Source organism: Mya arenaria, chromosome 7, assembly GCF_026914265.1.
Source record: "Mya arenaria isolate MELC-2E11 chromosome 7, ASM2691426v1".
NCBI lineage: Eukaryota > Metazoa > Mollusca > Bivalvia > Myida > Myidae > Mya > Mya arenaria.
The window spans coordinates 3,697,584-3,711,795 of record NC_069128.1 but is presented as its reverse complement, the minus strand read 5'-3'; the positions used below and the strand labels follow the sequence as shown (position 1 = coordinate 3,711,795).

At 39.4% G+C, this 14,212-nt stretch overlaps 1 protein-coding gene across 1 annotated transcript; it reads right to left on the bottom strand.

The window, feature by feature from the left end:
- Nucleotides 1–9,069: 9,069 nt before the first annotated feature.
- On the bottom strand, nucleotides 9,070–12,567 carry LOC128240428 (carbohydrate sulfotransferase 11-like). Its single transcript, XM_052957069.1, has 4 exons — nucleotides 12,438–12,567; nucleotides 12,017–12,051; nucleotides 11,279–11,460; nucleotides 9,070–10,182 (listed from the first exon to the last, which is right to left on the bottom strand). The coding sequence occupies exons 1-4, from the start codon at nucleotides 12,565–12,567 to the stop codon at nucleotides 9,237–9,239; spliced, it is 1,293 nt and encodes a 430-aa protein (XP_052813029.1). The 3' UTR covers nucleotides 9,070–9,236.
- Nucleotides 12,568–14,212: the final 1,645 nt, after the last annotated feature.

Here is a 14,212-nt window from a genome sequence, read left to right as displayed (position 1 = left end):
TAGTAGCAAAAAACAAACACTCAAAAACTATCGATTGTATTGACTAAACTAAAGATGTTTGCACGAATGGCCTTGGCAGCAGACTTGTTCATTGAATGCATGGCTCTAACTTCAAAATTATTCACTTATGTGTGGATGTCATTTACAGTGGGCTTATTCCGTGTAAGAATGGCGCTGACAGCGGAATTATGCCTTGTATGTATGGTCCTGGTAAAAGGATTTATTCCTGGTAAGTAAAGCCCCGACAGTGGACTTATTCCTTGTATGCTATCCTTTATCCTTTGCTTGTATTCATGACCCTGGCAGTGTGTTTATTCTTGTGTGTATGACCCTGACAGAAGACCCTTCCTTCTATATATAACATTGGCAACAGACTTATTCCTTGTATGTATGACCCTGACAGTGGACTTATTCCTTGTATGTATGACCCTGACAGTGGACTTATTCCCTGTATGTATGACCTTGACAGTGGACTTATTCCTTGTATGTATGACCCTGACAGTGGACTTATTCCCTGTATGTATGACCTTGACAGTGGACTTATTCCTTGTATGTATGACCCTAACAGTGGAATTAGTCCTTGTATGTATGACCCTGACAGTGGACTTATTCCTTGTATGTATGACCCTGACAGTGGACTTATTCCTTGTATGTATGACCCTGACAGTGGACTTATTCCTTGTATGTATGACCCTGACAGTGGACTTATTCCTTGTATGTATGACCCTGACAGTGGACTTATTCCTTGTATGTATGACCCAGACAGTGGACTTATTCCTTGTATGTATGAATCTGACAGTGGACTTATTCCTTGTATGTATTACCCTGACAGTGGACTTATTCCTTGTATGTATGACCCTGACAGTGGACTTATTCCTTGTATGTATGACCCTGACAGTGGACTTATTCCTTGTATGTATTACCCTGACAGTGGACTTATTCCTTGTATGTATGACCCTGACAGTGGACTTATTCCTTGTATGTATGACCCTGACAGTGGACATATTCCTTGTATGTATTACCCTGACAGTGGACTTATTCCTTGTATGTATGAATCTGACAGTGGACCTATTCCCTGTATGTATGACCCTGACAGTGGACTTATTCCTTGTATGTATGACCCTAACAGTGGACTTATTCCTTGTATGTATGAATCTGACAGTGGACTTATTCCTTGTATGTATGACCCTGACAGTGGACTTATTCCTTGTATGTATGAATCTGACAGTGGACTTATTCCTTGTATGTATGACCCTGACAGTGGACTTATTCCTTGTATGTATTACCCTGACAGTGGACTTATTCCCTGTATGTATGACCTTGACAGTGGACTTATTCCTTGTATGTATGACCCTGACAGTGGACTTATTCCCTGTATGTATGACCTTGACAGTGGACTTATTCCTTGTATGTATGACCCTAACAGTGGAATTATTCCTTGTATGTGTGACCCTGACAGTGGACTTATTCCTTGTATGTATGACCCTGACAGTGGACTTATTCCTTGTATGTATGACCCTGACAGTGGACTTATTCCTTGTATGTATGACCCTGACAGTGGACTTATTCCTTGTATGTATGACCCTGACAGTGGACTTATTCCTTGTATGTATGACCCTGACAGTGGACTTATTCCTTGTATGTATGACCCTGACAGTGGACTTATTCCTTGTATTAATGAATCTGACAGTGGACCTATTCCCTGTATGTATGACCCTGACAGTGGACCTATTCCTTTTATGGATGACCCTAACAGTGGACTTATTCCTTGTATGTATGAATCTGACAGTGGACTTATTCCTTGTATGTATGACCCTGACAGTGGACTTATTCCTTGTATGTATGAATCTGACAGTGGACTTATTCCTTGTATGTATGACCCTGACAGTGGACTTATTCCTTGTATGTATGACCCTGACAGTGGACTTATTCCTTGTATGTATGACCCTGACAGTGGACTTATTCCTTGTATGTATGACTGTGACAGTGGACTTATTCCTAGTATGTATGACCCTGATAGTGGACTTATTCCTTGTATGTATGACCCTGACAGTGGACACATTCCTTGTATGTATGACCCTGACAGTGGACTTATTCCTTGTATGTATGAACCTGACAGTGGACTTATTCCTTGTATGTATGACCCTGACAGTGGACTTATTCCTTGTATGTATTACCCTGACAGTGGACTTATTCCTTGTATGTATGACCCTGACAGTGGACTTATTCCTTGTATGTATGAATCTGACAGTGGACTTATTCCTTGTATGTATGACCCTGACAGTGGACTTATTCCTTGTATGTATGACCCTGACAGTGGACTTATTCCTTTTATGTATGACCCTAACAGTGGACTTATTCCTTGTATGTATGACCCTGACAGTGGACCTTTTTCTTGTATGTATGACCCAGACAGTGGACTTATTCCTTTTATGTATGACCCTGACAGTGGACTTATTCCTTGTATGTATGACCCTGACAGTGGACTTATTCCTTGTATGTATGACCCTGACAGTGGACCTTTTTCTTGTATGTATGACCCAGACAGTGGACTTATTCCTTTTATGTATGACCCTGACAGTGGACTTATTCCTTGTATGTATGACCCTGACAGTGGACTTATTCCTTGTATGTATGACCCTGACAGTGGACCTTTTTCTTGTATGTATGACCCAGACAGTGGACTTATTCCTTTTATGTATGACCCTGACAGTGGACTTATTCCTTGTATGTATGACCCTGACAGTGGACTTATTCCTTGTATGTATGACCCTGACAGTGGACCTATTCCTTGTATGTATGACCCAGACAGTGGACCTATTCCTTGTATGTATGACCCTGACACTGGAATTATTCCTTGTATGTATGATCCTGACAGTGGAATTATTCCTTGTATGTATGACCCTGACAGTGGACTTATTCCTTTCATGTATGACCTGACAGTGGATTTATTCCTTTCAAGTATGACCCTGAAAGTGGACTTATTCCTTGTATGTATGACCCTGACAGTGGACTTATTTCTTGAATGTATGACCCTGACACTGGACTTATTTCCTGTATGTATGACCCTGACAGTGGACTTATTTCTTGTAAGTATGACCCTGAGAGTGGACTTATTCCTTGTATGTATGACCCTAACAGTGGACCTATTCCTTGTATGTATGACCCTGATATTGGAATTAATCCTTGTATGTATGACCCTGACAGTGGACTTATTTCCTGTATGTATGACCCTGACAGTGGACTTATTTCTTGTAGGTATGACCCTGACAGTGGACCTTTTCCTTGTATGTATGACCCTGACAGTGGAATTATTCCTTGTATGTATGACCCTGACAGTGGACTTATTCCCTGAATGTATGACCCTGACAGTGGACTTATTCCTTGTATGTATGACCCTGACAGTGGACTTATTCCTTGTATGTATGACCCTGACAGTGTACTTATTCCCTGACAATGAATGACCCTGACAGTGGACTTATTCCTTGTATGTATGACCCTGACAGTGGACTAATTCCTTGTAAGTATGACCCTGACAGTGGACTTATTCCTTGTATGTATGACCCTGACAGTGGACTTATTCCTTGCATATATGACCCTGACAGTAGACTTATTCCCTGTATGTATGACCCTGACAGTGGACTTATTCCTTGTATGTATTACCCTGACAGTGGACTTACACTTGTATGTATGACTCTAACTGTAGACTTATTCCTTGTGTGTTTGACCATGATAGTGGACTTATTCCTTGTGTGTATGACCCTGACAGTGGACTTATACCTTGTATGTATGACCCTGACAGTGGACTTATTCCTTTTATGTATGACCCTGACAGTGGACTTATTCCTTGTATGTATGACCCTGACAGTGGACCTATTTCTTGTATGTATGACCCTGACAGTGGACTTATTCCCTTTATGTATGACCCTGACAGTGGACGTATTCCTTGAATGTATGACCCTGACAGTGGACTTATTCCTTGTATGTATGACCCTGACAGTGGACTTATTCCTTGCATATATGACCCTGACAGTGGACTTATTCCCTGTATGTATGACCCTGACAGTGGACTTATTCCTTGTATGTATTACCCTGACAGTGGACTTACACTTGTATGTATGACTCTAACTGTAGACTTATTCCTTGTGTGTTTGACCCTGATAGTGGACTTATTCCTTGTGTGTATGACCCTGACAGTGGACTTATACCTTGTATGTATGACCCTGACAGTGGACTTATTCCTTTTATGTATGACCCTGACAGTGGACTTATTCCTTGTATGTATGACCCTGACAGTGGACCTATTTCTTGTATGTATGACCCAGACAGTGGACTTATTCCCTTTATGTATGACCCTGACAGTGGACTTATTCCTTGAATGTATGACCCTGACAGTGGACTTATTCCTTGTATGTATGACCCTGACAGTGGACTTATTTCTTGTATGTATGACCCTGACAGTGGACTTATTCCTTGTATGTATGACCCTGACAGTGGACTTATTCCTTGGATGTATGACCCTGACACTAGAATTATTACTTGTATGTATGACCCTGGCACTGAAACTATTCCTTGTATGTATGACCCTGACAGTGGAATTATTCCTTTCATATACGACCCTGACAGTGGACTTATTCCCTGAATGTATGACCCTGACAGTAGGCTAATTTCTTTTATGTATGACCCTGACAGTGGAATTATACCATGAATGTATGACCTAACAGTAGATTTATACCTTGTATGTATGACCCTGGCAGTGAACCTAATCCCTAAATGTATGACCCTGACTGTGGACTTAATCCATGAATGTATGACCAAGACAATGGAATTATTCCATGAATGTATGGCCATAACTCTGGACTTATTCCCTGAATGTATGACCCGGACTGTGGAATTATTCCCTGTATGTATGACTCTGACAATGGATGTATTCCTTGTATGTTTGGTGCTTACAGTTAAATTATTCCATGAATGTATAACCCTAACAGTGGAATTATTTCTTGTATGTATGACCCTGACAGTGGATGTATTCTTTGTATGTATGACAATGACAGTGGAATTATTCCTTGTGTGTATGACCCTTACAGTGGAATTATTCCTGTATGTATGACCCATATAATGGGCGTATTCCTGGCATGAATGACACTGACAGTGGACGTATTCTTTGTATGTATGAATGATCCTTAAAGTGGACGTATGCTTTGTATGTTTGACCCTGACAGTGGAATTATTTCTTGTAGGTATGATCTTTACAGTGGACTTATTTCCTGTATGTTTGACCCGGACAGCGGACTTATTATTATGAATGTATGACCTTGACAGTGGACTCATTCCTGTATGTATGGCGCTTACAGTTAAATTATTCCATGAATGTATAACCCTGACAGTGGAATTATTTATTGTATGTATGACCCTGACAGTGGATGTATTTCCTGTATGTATGACCCTGACAGTGGAATTATTCCTTGTATGTATGACCCTTACAGTGGAATTATTCCGGTATGTATGACCCAGATAATGGGCGTATTCCTGGCATGAATGACACTGACAGTGGACGTATTCTTTGTATGTATCTATGACTCTTAAAGTGGACGTATGCTTTGTATGTTTGACCCTGACAGTCTTATTATTTCTTGTATGTATGATCCTGACAGTGGACTTATTCCTTGTATGTATGACCCGGACAGGCGGACTTATTATTATGAATGTATTACCTTGACAGTGGACTTATTCCTTGTATGTATGACCCTGACAGTGGAATTATTCCCTGAATGTATGACCCTGACTGTGGAATTATTCCCTGTATATATGACCCTGACAGTGGACTTATTTCCTGAATGTATGACCCTGACAGTGAAATTATTCCTTGTATATATGACCCTGTCAGTGGACTTATTCCATGAATGTATGACCCTGACTGTGGAATGAGTCCTTGTATATATGACCCTGTCAGTGGACTTATTCCATGAATGTATGACCCTGACTGTGGAATGAGTCATTGTATGTTATACCGTGACAGTGGAATTATTCCATGTATGTATGACTCTGACTGTGGAATTATTCCTTGTATGTATTACCCTAATAGTAGACTTATTCCTTGTATGTATGACCCTTACAGTGGAAATAATCCATTATGTATAACCCTTACAGTGAACTCATTCCATGAATGTAAGACCCAGACAGTGGAATTTTTACTTGTATGTATGACCCTGACAGTGGACTTATCCTTGTATGTATGACCCTGAAAGTGGACCTATTCCCTAATGTATGACCCTGACAGTGAACTTATTCCCTGAATGTATGACCCTGACAGTTGACTTATTCCTGGTATGTATGACCCTGACAGTTGAATTATTCCATGAATGTCTTACCCTGACACTGGACTTATTCATTGTATGTATGATCCTGACAGTGGACTTATTGCTTGTATGTATGACCCAGATAGTGGACTTATTCCCTGAAAGTATGACCCTGACAGTGGACTCATTCCTTGTATGTATGACCCCGACAGTGGAGTTATTCCCTGAATGTATGACCGTGACAGTGGAGTTATTCCTCGTATGTATGACCCTGACCGTGGAATTATCCATGAATTTATGACCCTGACAGGAGACCTATTCCCTGTATGTATGACCCTGACAGTGGACTTATTCCTTGTATTAATTACTCTGACAATGGACTTACTCCCTTGACAGTGGACTTATTTCGTGTATGTATGACTCTCGCAGTGGAATTATTTTTTGTATGTATGACCCTGACAGTGGACTTATTCCATGAATGTATGACCCAGACATTGGACTAACTCCTTGTATGTTTGTCCCTCGCATTGGGGGTATTCCATGTATTTATGACCCTGACAGTGGACTAACGCGTTAAATTTCCCATTTATTCTTGTTTTAACAGTCCAGGGAAATTGCCTCCCACACCCTTCATCTTGAGAAAAGGGCTTATCAGTCCATGAAATCAGCATGACATTGAACCAGTCAATTAATCACCACCACGATGGTATCCTCATCGTCATGCAAACACTTTATCTATGGCCGTATAACTTAAAAATAGCACAAAATATTTAGATGCAATACACTTGAAAAGCAAGGCCCATAATTCATGGCTGCATAGTTATCGAGTTATGCACCAGTCAATTGTAACCACGCCCCCCCCCAGGTCCGGATTTTGTGCATTTAGGCATTGGTTTATTGAAATATAACAATGTATAAAAACATTTAGACAGGTGAACAGTATAGTTGGCTACCTATAGCCAAACATAAATACTTAATCATTAATTAGTTAAATTAGCAATCACTGTACGTGTGATTGTTAGTTTTATTGTTTTATAGTTTCCGAATCAAACTCGAGGTTTTCCAAACAGCATTAAGTATTACTATATCAGCATTTGCCAGAAGGCAAACTGAAATCAGGAAAATACATCGAACGTATTGTCTGTGGATGCCTTTTTACTTTTTTGGTGCATTGGTTTATTGAAATATTTACAATGTTAAAACAATATTTAGACAGGTGAACAGTTTAGTTGGCTACCTATAGCCAAACTTAAAAATTCATTAATATGACATTGACAAAATGTGCGTCTCTAGTATATAAGGCACACTACCGTAAATTACGAGAACAAAACACCAAATTAAGACCTGTTTCAACTTTATTAATTTTATAGACAGCAGTTCTCTGATTTATCCCAATTGAAGGCAGTAGGTTGCTTGCGAAAAATAAAGTAAAATCTAACAATTAACATCCGTAACAACACCACATATTTATCCAATTATGGGGTGCAAGGTTTAAAATAGTCTGGAGTTCCTTCCCCTAACACTATCGTTATCGGTACTGTATGAACTATCAGTAAGCAGGGAACCAGACTAGGTTTAAAATACCTATAAACAATTTGCAGAGATGATTATATTTGACATCTGTGATCTAATAGACAGCATGACATACATATAAGCCACCCGTCAGTTAGTTTGCAAGCAAGAAGTTCCATTAGCTCTTACTCGTTGTTTTTGTTTGTTTTATTAATGAGCCTCCATTAAAAAAGTGCAATAACTTTTGGCGCTGCGCTGTAGTGGATGTTTTTGTGTGGACGAAATTTAACACAAAACACACAAAGTTGGCCGTTCCCTTTATTTCTACCTTATTGCATTCATTTTATGATTAAGTACAACCTACCAGTGACGTTTCATGGTTCCAGACCAATTTTTTTAGATAATAATTATATCCGTGACCGTTGGCCGTCTGACCTCGAAAACAGGTGGCGGATGCTGGTCGAATACAACCTACAACTAAACTTTACTGTCCTATGTCGTATACTCGGGTTGTTTTGTGGACAATATTTCCACGCAATACACAAAATTCATTGCGCAAGAGCCCTCTCGCCAGTCGGAACACCTCGGCCAGCTCCACCACACGACGTACCACGTATGTATGCCGTATATAGTGTTTTAAGGTTAAATGTCTATCACGAAGATCAAATTGATTCGCAATGAAGTGTATTATTACATCACTATTATGACTCCTACGAATAAAGTTCTCAGGCTAAACTGCTAAATTACAATAACTCCGTACGCTATCTATCTACAGCGTAGAACTTTAAAGAATTATATCATTGTATACCGTCCACATACATCAGATGTTGTTTTCGGAGGAAAATGGTCGAAGTGCTCCGATTACATCGTGGCAGAGTGATCGAAACGCAGACTCTAGATAACCTGATTTGTTAAATTTTTAACCAGGTTTTCACAACGTGAAGGGCGGCCGGGGGGCGTCATACTCACCTATGATACTGAATATCTTCAGTAAGGGTTGATATATCTTGACCAAACTTGGTCTATAGGAAATGTTTATGAATACCATTCATGGATTTGCGTTTGGAGTCCCTAGGGTCAAGGTTAAGGTCACTGCTTCTAAAACAGGAAAAACGATTGAAACCGAATAACTTAGTTAGTTGATATATCTTGACCAAACTTGGTCTATATGAAGAGTTTATGAATACATTTTATGGGATTGCGTTTGGGGTCCCTAGGGTCAAGGTCAATGTCACTGTTACTAAAAATAGAAAAACGGTTGAAACTGAATAACTTTGTTAGTTGACATATCTTGACCAAATTTGGTCTACAGGAAGAGTATATACTATGTGTATATTCAATTCTTTCAAACCGTGTTCACATTTGATAATGAACTGCTTATTTCACAAATACCACAAACAAAACATGTCACATAAATAAAGTCAGTCAGTTTTTATCTCGAGACTCTAGCCACACTGGATACTTTTCATAGCGAAACAAGTCAAAGTCTACATCGTACATTTCCTGAAACTGTTTCATTATCCTCTTGGGCAGTGACCGAAATGCGTTCCTCATGGACTTGGTTCTTTGTTCCTTCCAATTGTCCAATGTTTTCGTCGTGACTGATTTTCTTGTATCAAATATCACCGTTTTTAAGAAGAGCTTGTATTCATTATGATATTTCTTGTCTGTAACTTTCTTCAAATATGCCCCAGGGAATGGAACATAATCACCAAGGTAACCATTGTACTGAAATACCTCCCACAACCGACGGCCTACAGCATCCAGGCCAACGCAGTCAACAGAAATATTACCATGCAAATGTGTTTGCTTTACAATATCAAGGTTATAGTCTACTAAATCTGTGATTTCCCTCTCAAGACGGCTGTCTTTCGGATTTTTGGGAATAACTCCTAATGTTTGCGCGCTCGCCAAAACGAGGTTAGTATCTTCATCGAACGTCTCTGCAGCGCCTATGACGTCAAAGTCGTGTTTACAAGGGTTACAGTTATACAACACAGTTTGAAAATGTTCATTCAACTTCGGATCCGCTTTAAAACCGCTATGATCGTAATTGTACCTAACAAATTCCTCAAAAGTCAAGTCATGCCCACATTTTAGCGCTCTCTTGGTCACGTTCTGGCGAACGACTGGAATAGCGTTGCGAGCAGTGTGCCAGAAATCTGGCAATACGAATTTGTCAAGATACGCCGACCACAGTCTAGTATATGGATCCCGGGAGAACATGAACTTGAGGGCGGGGTCAATCCATTTGCCTTGTCCTCCCTCCGTTAGTTTCAGTTTATGGATGGTTTTGAAGTCACCATAATGGACCATAAACCGACTAATGTCACTCGGGTATTCGAAAGTTTGAGGATCGTGCTCGATGAACCTGTAGTGGAAATCATAAAATCGGATAACAGAATATCGTGTGCAGAGAAAGCATTGTGTTCAGCAATGTGTTAACAGTTCCGATACATTGTACAGTTTAAAGGGTTTTTGACAAAGAAAAGTAGCTTTTGTTGTGTCGTCTTTAGCTTCGTTGGAAATATGCAATTCTGTCGTAACTTGTTGACTCGGAAGCAATTGAAAACAATAAATATGATGGGAACGTACAAATTTTAAAATTATTATACGCATGCGTGTAGCCATTCAGGGCCCAGTACTATTGCTGGAACAATTGTTGAGTTAATGCAGGGCCCAGTACTATTTCTGGAACAAGTGTTGAGTTAATGCAGAGCCCAGAACTATTGCTGGAAAAAATGTTGAGGTAATGCAGGACCCAGTACTATTTCTGGAACAAGTGTTGAGTTAATGGAGGGCCTAGAACTTTTGCTGAAACAATAGTTGAGGTAATGCAGGGCCCAATACTATTGTTGGAACAATTGTTGAGTTAATATAGGGCCCAGTACTATATCTGGAACAAGTGTTGAGTTAATGCAGGGCCTAGAACTATTGCTGGAACAATAGTTGAGGTAATGCAGGGCCCAGTACTATTTCTGGAACAAGTGTTGAGTTAATGGAGGGCCTAGAACTATTGCTGAAACAATAGTTGAGGTAATGCAGGGCCCAATACTATTGCTGGAACAATTGTTGAGTTAATATGCTCTTGATCACAATTGGGGGGTTTACAGTATTCTCGTGTTACCTTAGGTGTGTGGAAACATCGATTAAGATTAATAGGTCGAGCAGAGTTTATGATCCGACGTATGATACATGTATGTGAGTAGAACTGCCGTCTCATCAAAGCTGACTTTGTCACGGTAGTGTGCTGTTATACTAAGTTGTCTTATCAAAGTTTAGGTGAGAGTTAACAATAAGTACTAGTAATTACCTCCTCTTACCCAACAGGTTATGAGTTCGTCTCCAACTTGTAGAACGTTCTTGTAGCCTCTCAAAATACGACACCATTACTGCTGTCAACCCAAGCTTCAAGCCCTCTTCTTACTTTAGCTAATATGTTAAAAACTCAAGCTGTTTTCACAAACCTAATCGTGCGCTTCCATGAGGTACAGCCGACCTTTGGGACGACACAAAAGGCTAAAGATGTTCTCGGGGACACCCAGAATTCCGCCCTGGAGGTGGCGTTTGATAATTCCGGTCGCTTAGTGCAAACGTTCCTCACCCTAGACAGTCTTTGTTCGTTTCGCTTGGCTGCACGGTACAGTCGCTAGAAATTTAATAAACAAATTTTGGAATCTTAAAATGGCTAAAAATCATGCTGTGATGAAAGCTCATGTATGGCTTCGCCTTTTACTGCATAGATACAAGTTTGCTATTATATAATATTTTCGACAATAACAATCTCTCTTTTGTGGGATAACAGCCATTCGTGTAAGCGATATTTCATCCTTCTTTTGCATACTGATGATTTATCAAAAATGCGTGATAATGCGTGATAATGATTTTCATTGCCGATGATTACATGATGAAGTTGATGATGATGATGATGATGATGATGATGATGATGATGATGATGACGACGACGACGACGACGACGACGATGACGACGACGACGACGATGATGATAATGATGATTATGATGATGAAGATGTTTGCCGAGATGAATGTTCATTCAAACGAAAATCAACGAACAAACTTTACATTATAATATATAATATAAAAAGTATAAAATATATATGTGGACAATATAATTTATATAACTGTTTGGTATTTTTATACAGAACTGTCACTTGCTCTACATTCAAATTTATGAAAATGCTTACCTCAGCTTCCTTACTGTCGATAGCAGAAACATTTCCTGAATTGAAAACAAACATCATTTCACTTAAATTGTCATATACTGTAAAAAGGTACTCGCGAAAACTAATTTCGGATTATGTAGTCATGTATGTTTTATGTCGCGGCGAATTGGGAAATACAAGGGTCTTTGATTGAACTGATCTCATTTTTTCAATGCACAGAGATGAAGAAGTTAACATTATGTATGAAGATATTTACATTCGCATTCGGGTAAAAAATAATATATTAAACTCAATCAATTGGGACTAAATCCCCCCCCCCCCCTAACCGTTCTTGTCATTTTCGGAGGTGTTGTACCATTTATATCATATTGTATAATATTTCGTTGTAGTACATTTTCAAACTTTTCTACTCTGAAGCTACATCAAGATAGTACCTACTCACTCAATTTGGGTAATGGCGGGATAACTTGAGGCTCTGTCCGCTTTGTAACTATTACGAGGCAAAACTCAATTAGCACAAGAATGCAAAGCACGAGACACAATGCCCACAGCACAGGAATCTTCCGATGCATCCGGTATTTAATAACGTCCATCACTTCCGGTTCCGGTTTGCCGTGTATTCGTGCACGTGCTTAGTTGCTGATAAAATCAGCTTGGCATGCTGCAACTATATAAAGTTAAAAACACTACATGATATAGAGAATATTTGTTGATTTCAGTGTAAGATCGTATTTTATTTCACGAGTGTCATATGTGATCACGAGTCCATTGTTTGAAAAGGGAGATTTCCACTCCACTTCCCGTGGGACGCCCCTTACGCAAAATTATAACTGATGACGTAGCTGTCAATTTTTAATTTCTGGTTCTTGGATAAAAAGTTCTCGATATTTTTTTAATGTTATTAAGTATTAACTAGCTTTTTAGTGCAACATTTAATGAACCTTTCAATGACCTTTCATTTATGCATATATGTTCCAAATAATGTAACGGTCCGCTGTAGGCGGATGTGCGTTCATAGTATAACATTCCGTTATAAACGGAAGTACGTTCATAGTACGTATGTTTACTTGGTTGGTAATATGCAAATTAGCAAAGCCCGGGATCCGTGTGGATTGAGAATTGACTGTATATTAAGACCAGTGGACCCTTTCAGGGTTGAGTGGGCTTTTCTCTGAAGGGATATGTGCATCTTTGACGTCGCACTTTACTATAAATTAATGTTTTGTTTATTTGAGTTTTATTTGAGTTTATCGCAGTCTGCCCGCGCCCTTTGGCTTCATTATGGCTTGACCCCGCCGTGACGCCATCACGACTTGAATTGTGTTTAAATGCCATAAGTGACATGAGATAGAAGTGACAGCAATTCGCAGTCAAATCCAGATATTGGAAGACTTGAAGAAACAGATTGAGATACAAGAGATCCGGGTGCGATACCCTAGCTCTTTCCGAAGAGACCTCTTGGTTCTTTAACGTGCTAGGTGTAAAGCACCGATACACATGATACAACTTTCCTGGGTTGAACTTGTACTGAGTACACCACTTTTCCAAGTACGTGTACCAACTTTTAACGTCTTTTGGTATTAAGCGGCCCGGTATCGAACCCACGACCTCCCGCTCCGTAGGCGGACGCCTTAACCACTGGGCCACGGAGACGGACCGGTCTATAAATTAATGTTCGAAAGCGAGTTTATATAGCAGAACATGAATACATACCGAATTACAACGCCGCAATTTATTAAATGAAAATTTGTAAGGTCGAACGTGTAAGCTAAACAATACATTGCGGATAATATTTGGATTAAAACATGTTTCCTACAGAGATCAGTCTGATTCGCATACGTTGATATTTTCACTCCTATCAAATTAATACTCTTATTTCATCGAAAAACATGAAAGAACTAAAGAATATTTGTTGATTTCATTGTAAGACGTAGCGCCGCCATGAGTCGATAAACGTATTATTTTTCTGACTACGAGTGAAGTACAAGTTCAGATTTCTTTTGAATGAATTGAAAAAGGAAACACAAAAAAAAATATCAACGCGGAAAACGTTAATTACTAAAGCATGTTATCTCTAATATTGTTTGATACTATTCATGGTGGTGTGGGTTCCTGCCAACTTGATATTGATCAAATTGATATATAAAACGGCCTTTCAAGTTTACATTTAAAAGGGAAAGCGGTAAAGTTTCATGTAGTTTGTTTATTTTTTATAAA

Coding starts and splice junctions, on each gene's coding strand:
- LOC128240428 (XM_052957069.1), bottom strand. CDS start 12,567: ATGCATCGGAAGATTCCTGTGCTGTGGGCATTGTGTCTCGTGCTTTGC. Junction 11,461..12,016: donor TCGACAGTAAGGAAGCTGAG/GTAAGCATTTTC, acceptor TTAAATTTCTAG/CGACTGTACCGTGCAGCCAA. Junction 10,183..11,278: donor TCATGGAAGCGCACGATTAG/GTTTGTGAAAAC, acceptor TTTCCACTACAG/GTTCATCGAGCACGATCCTC.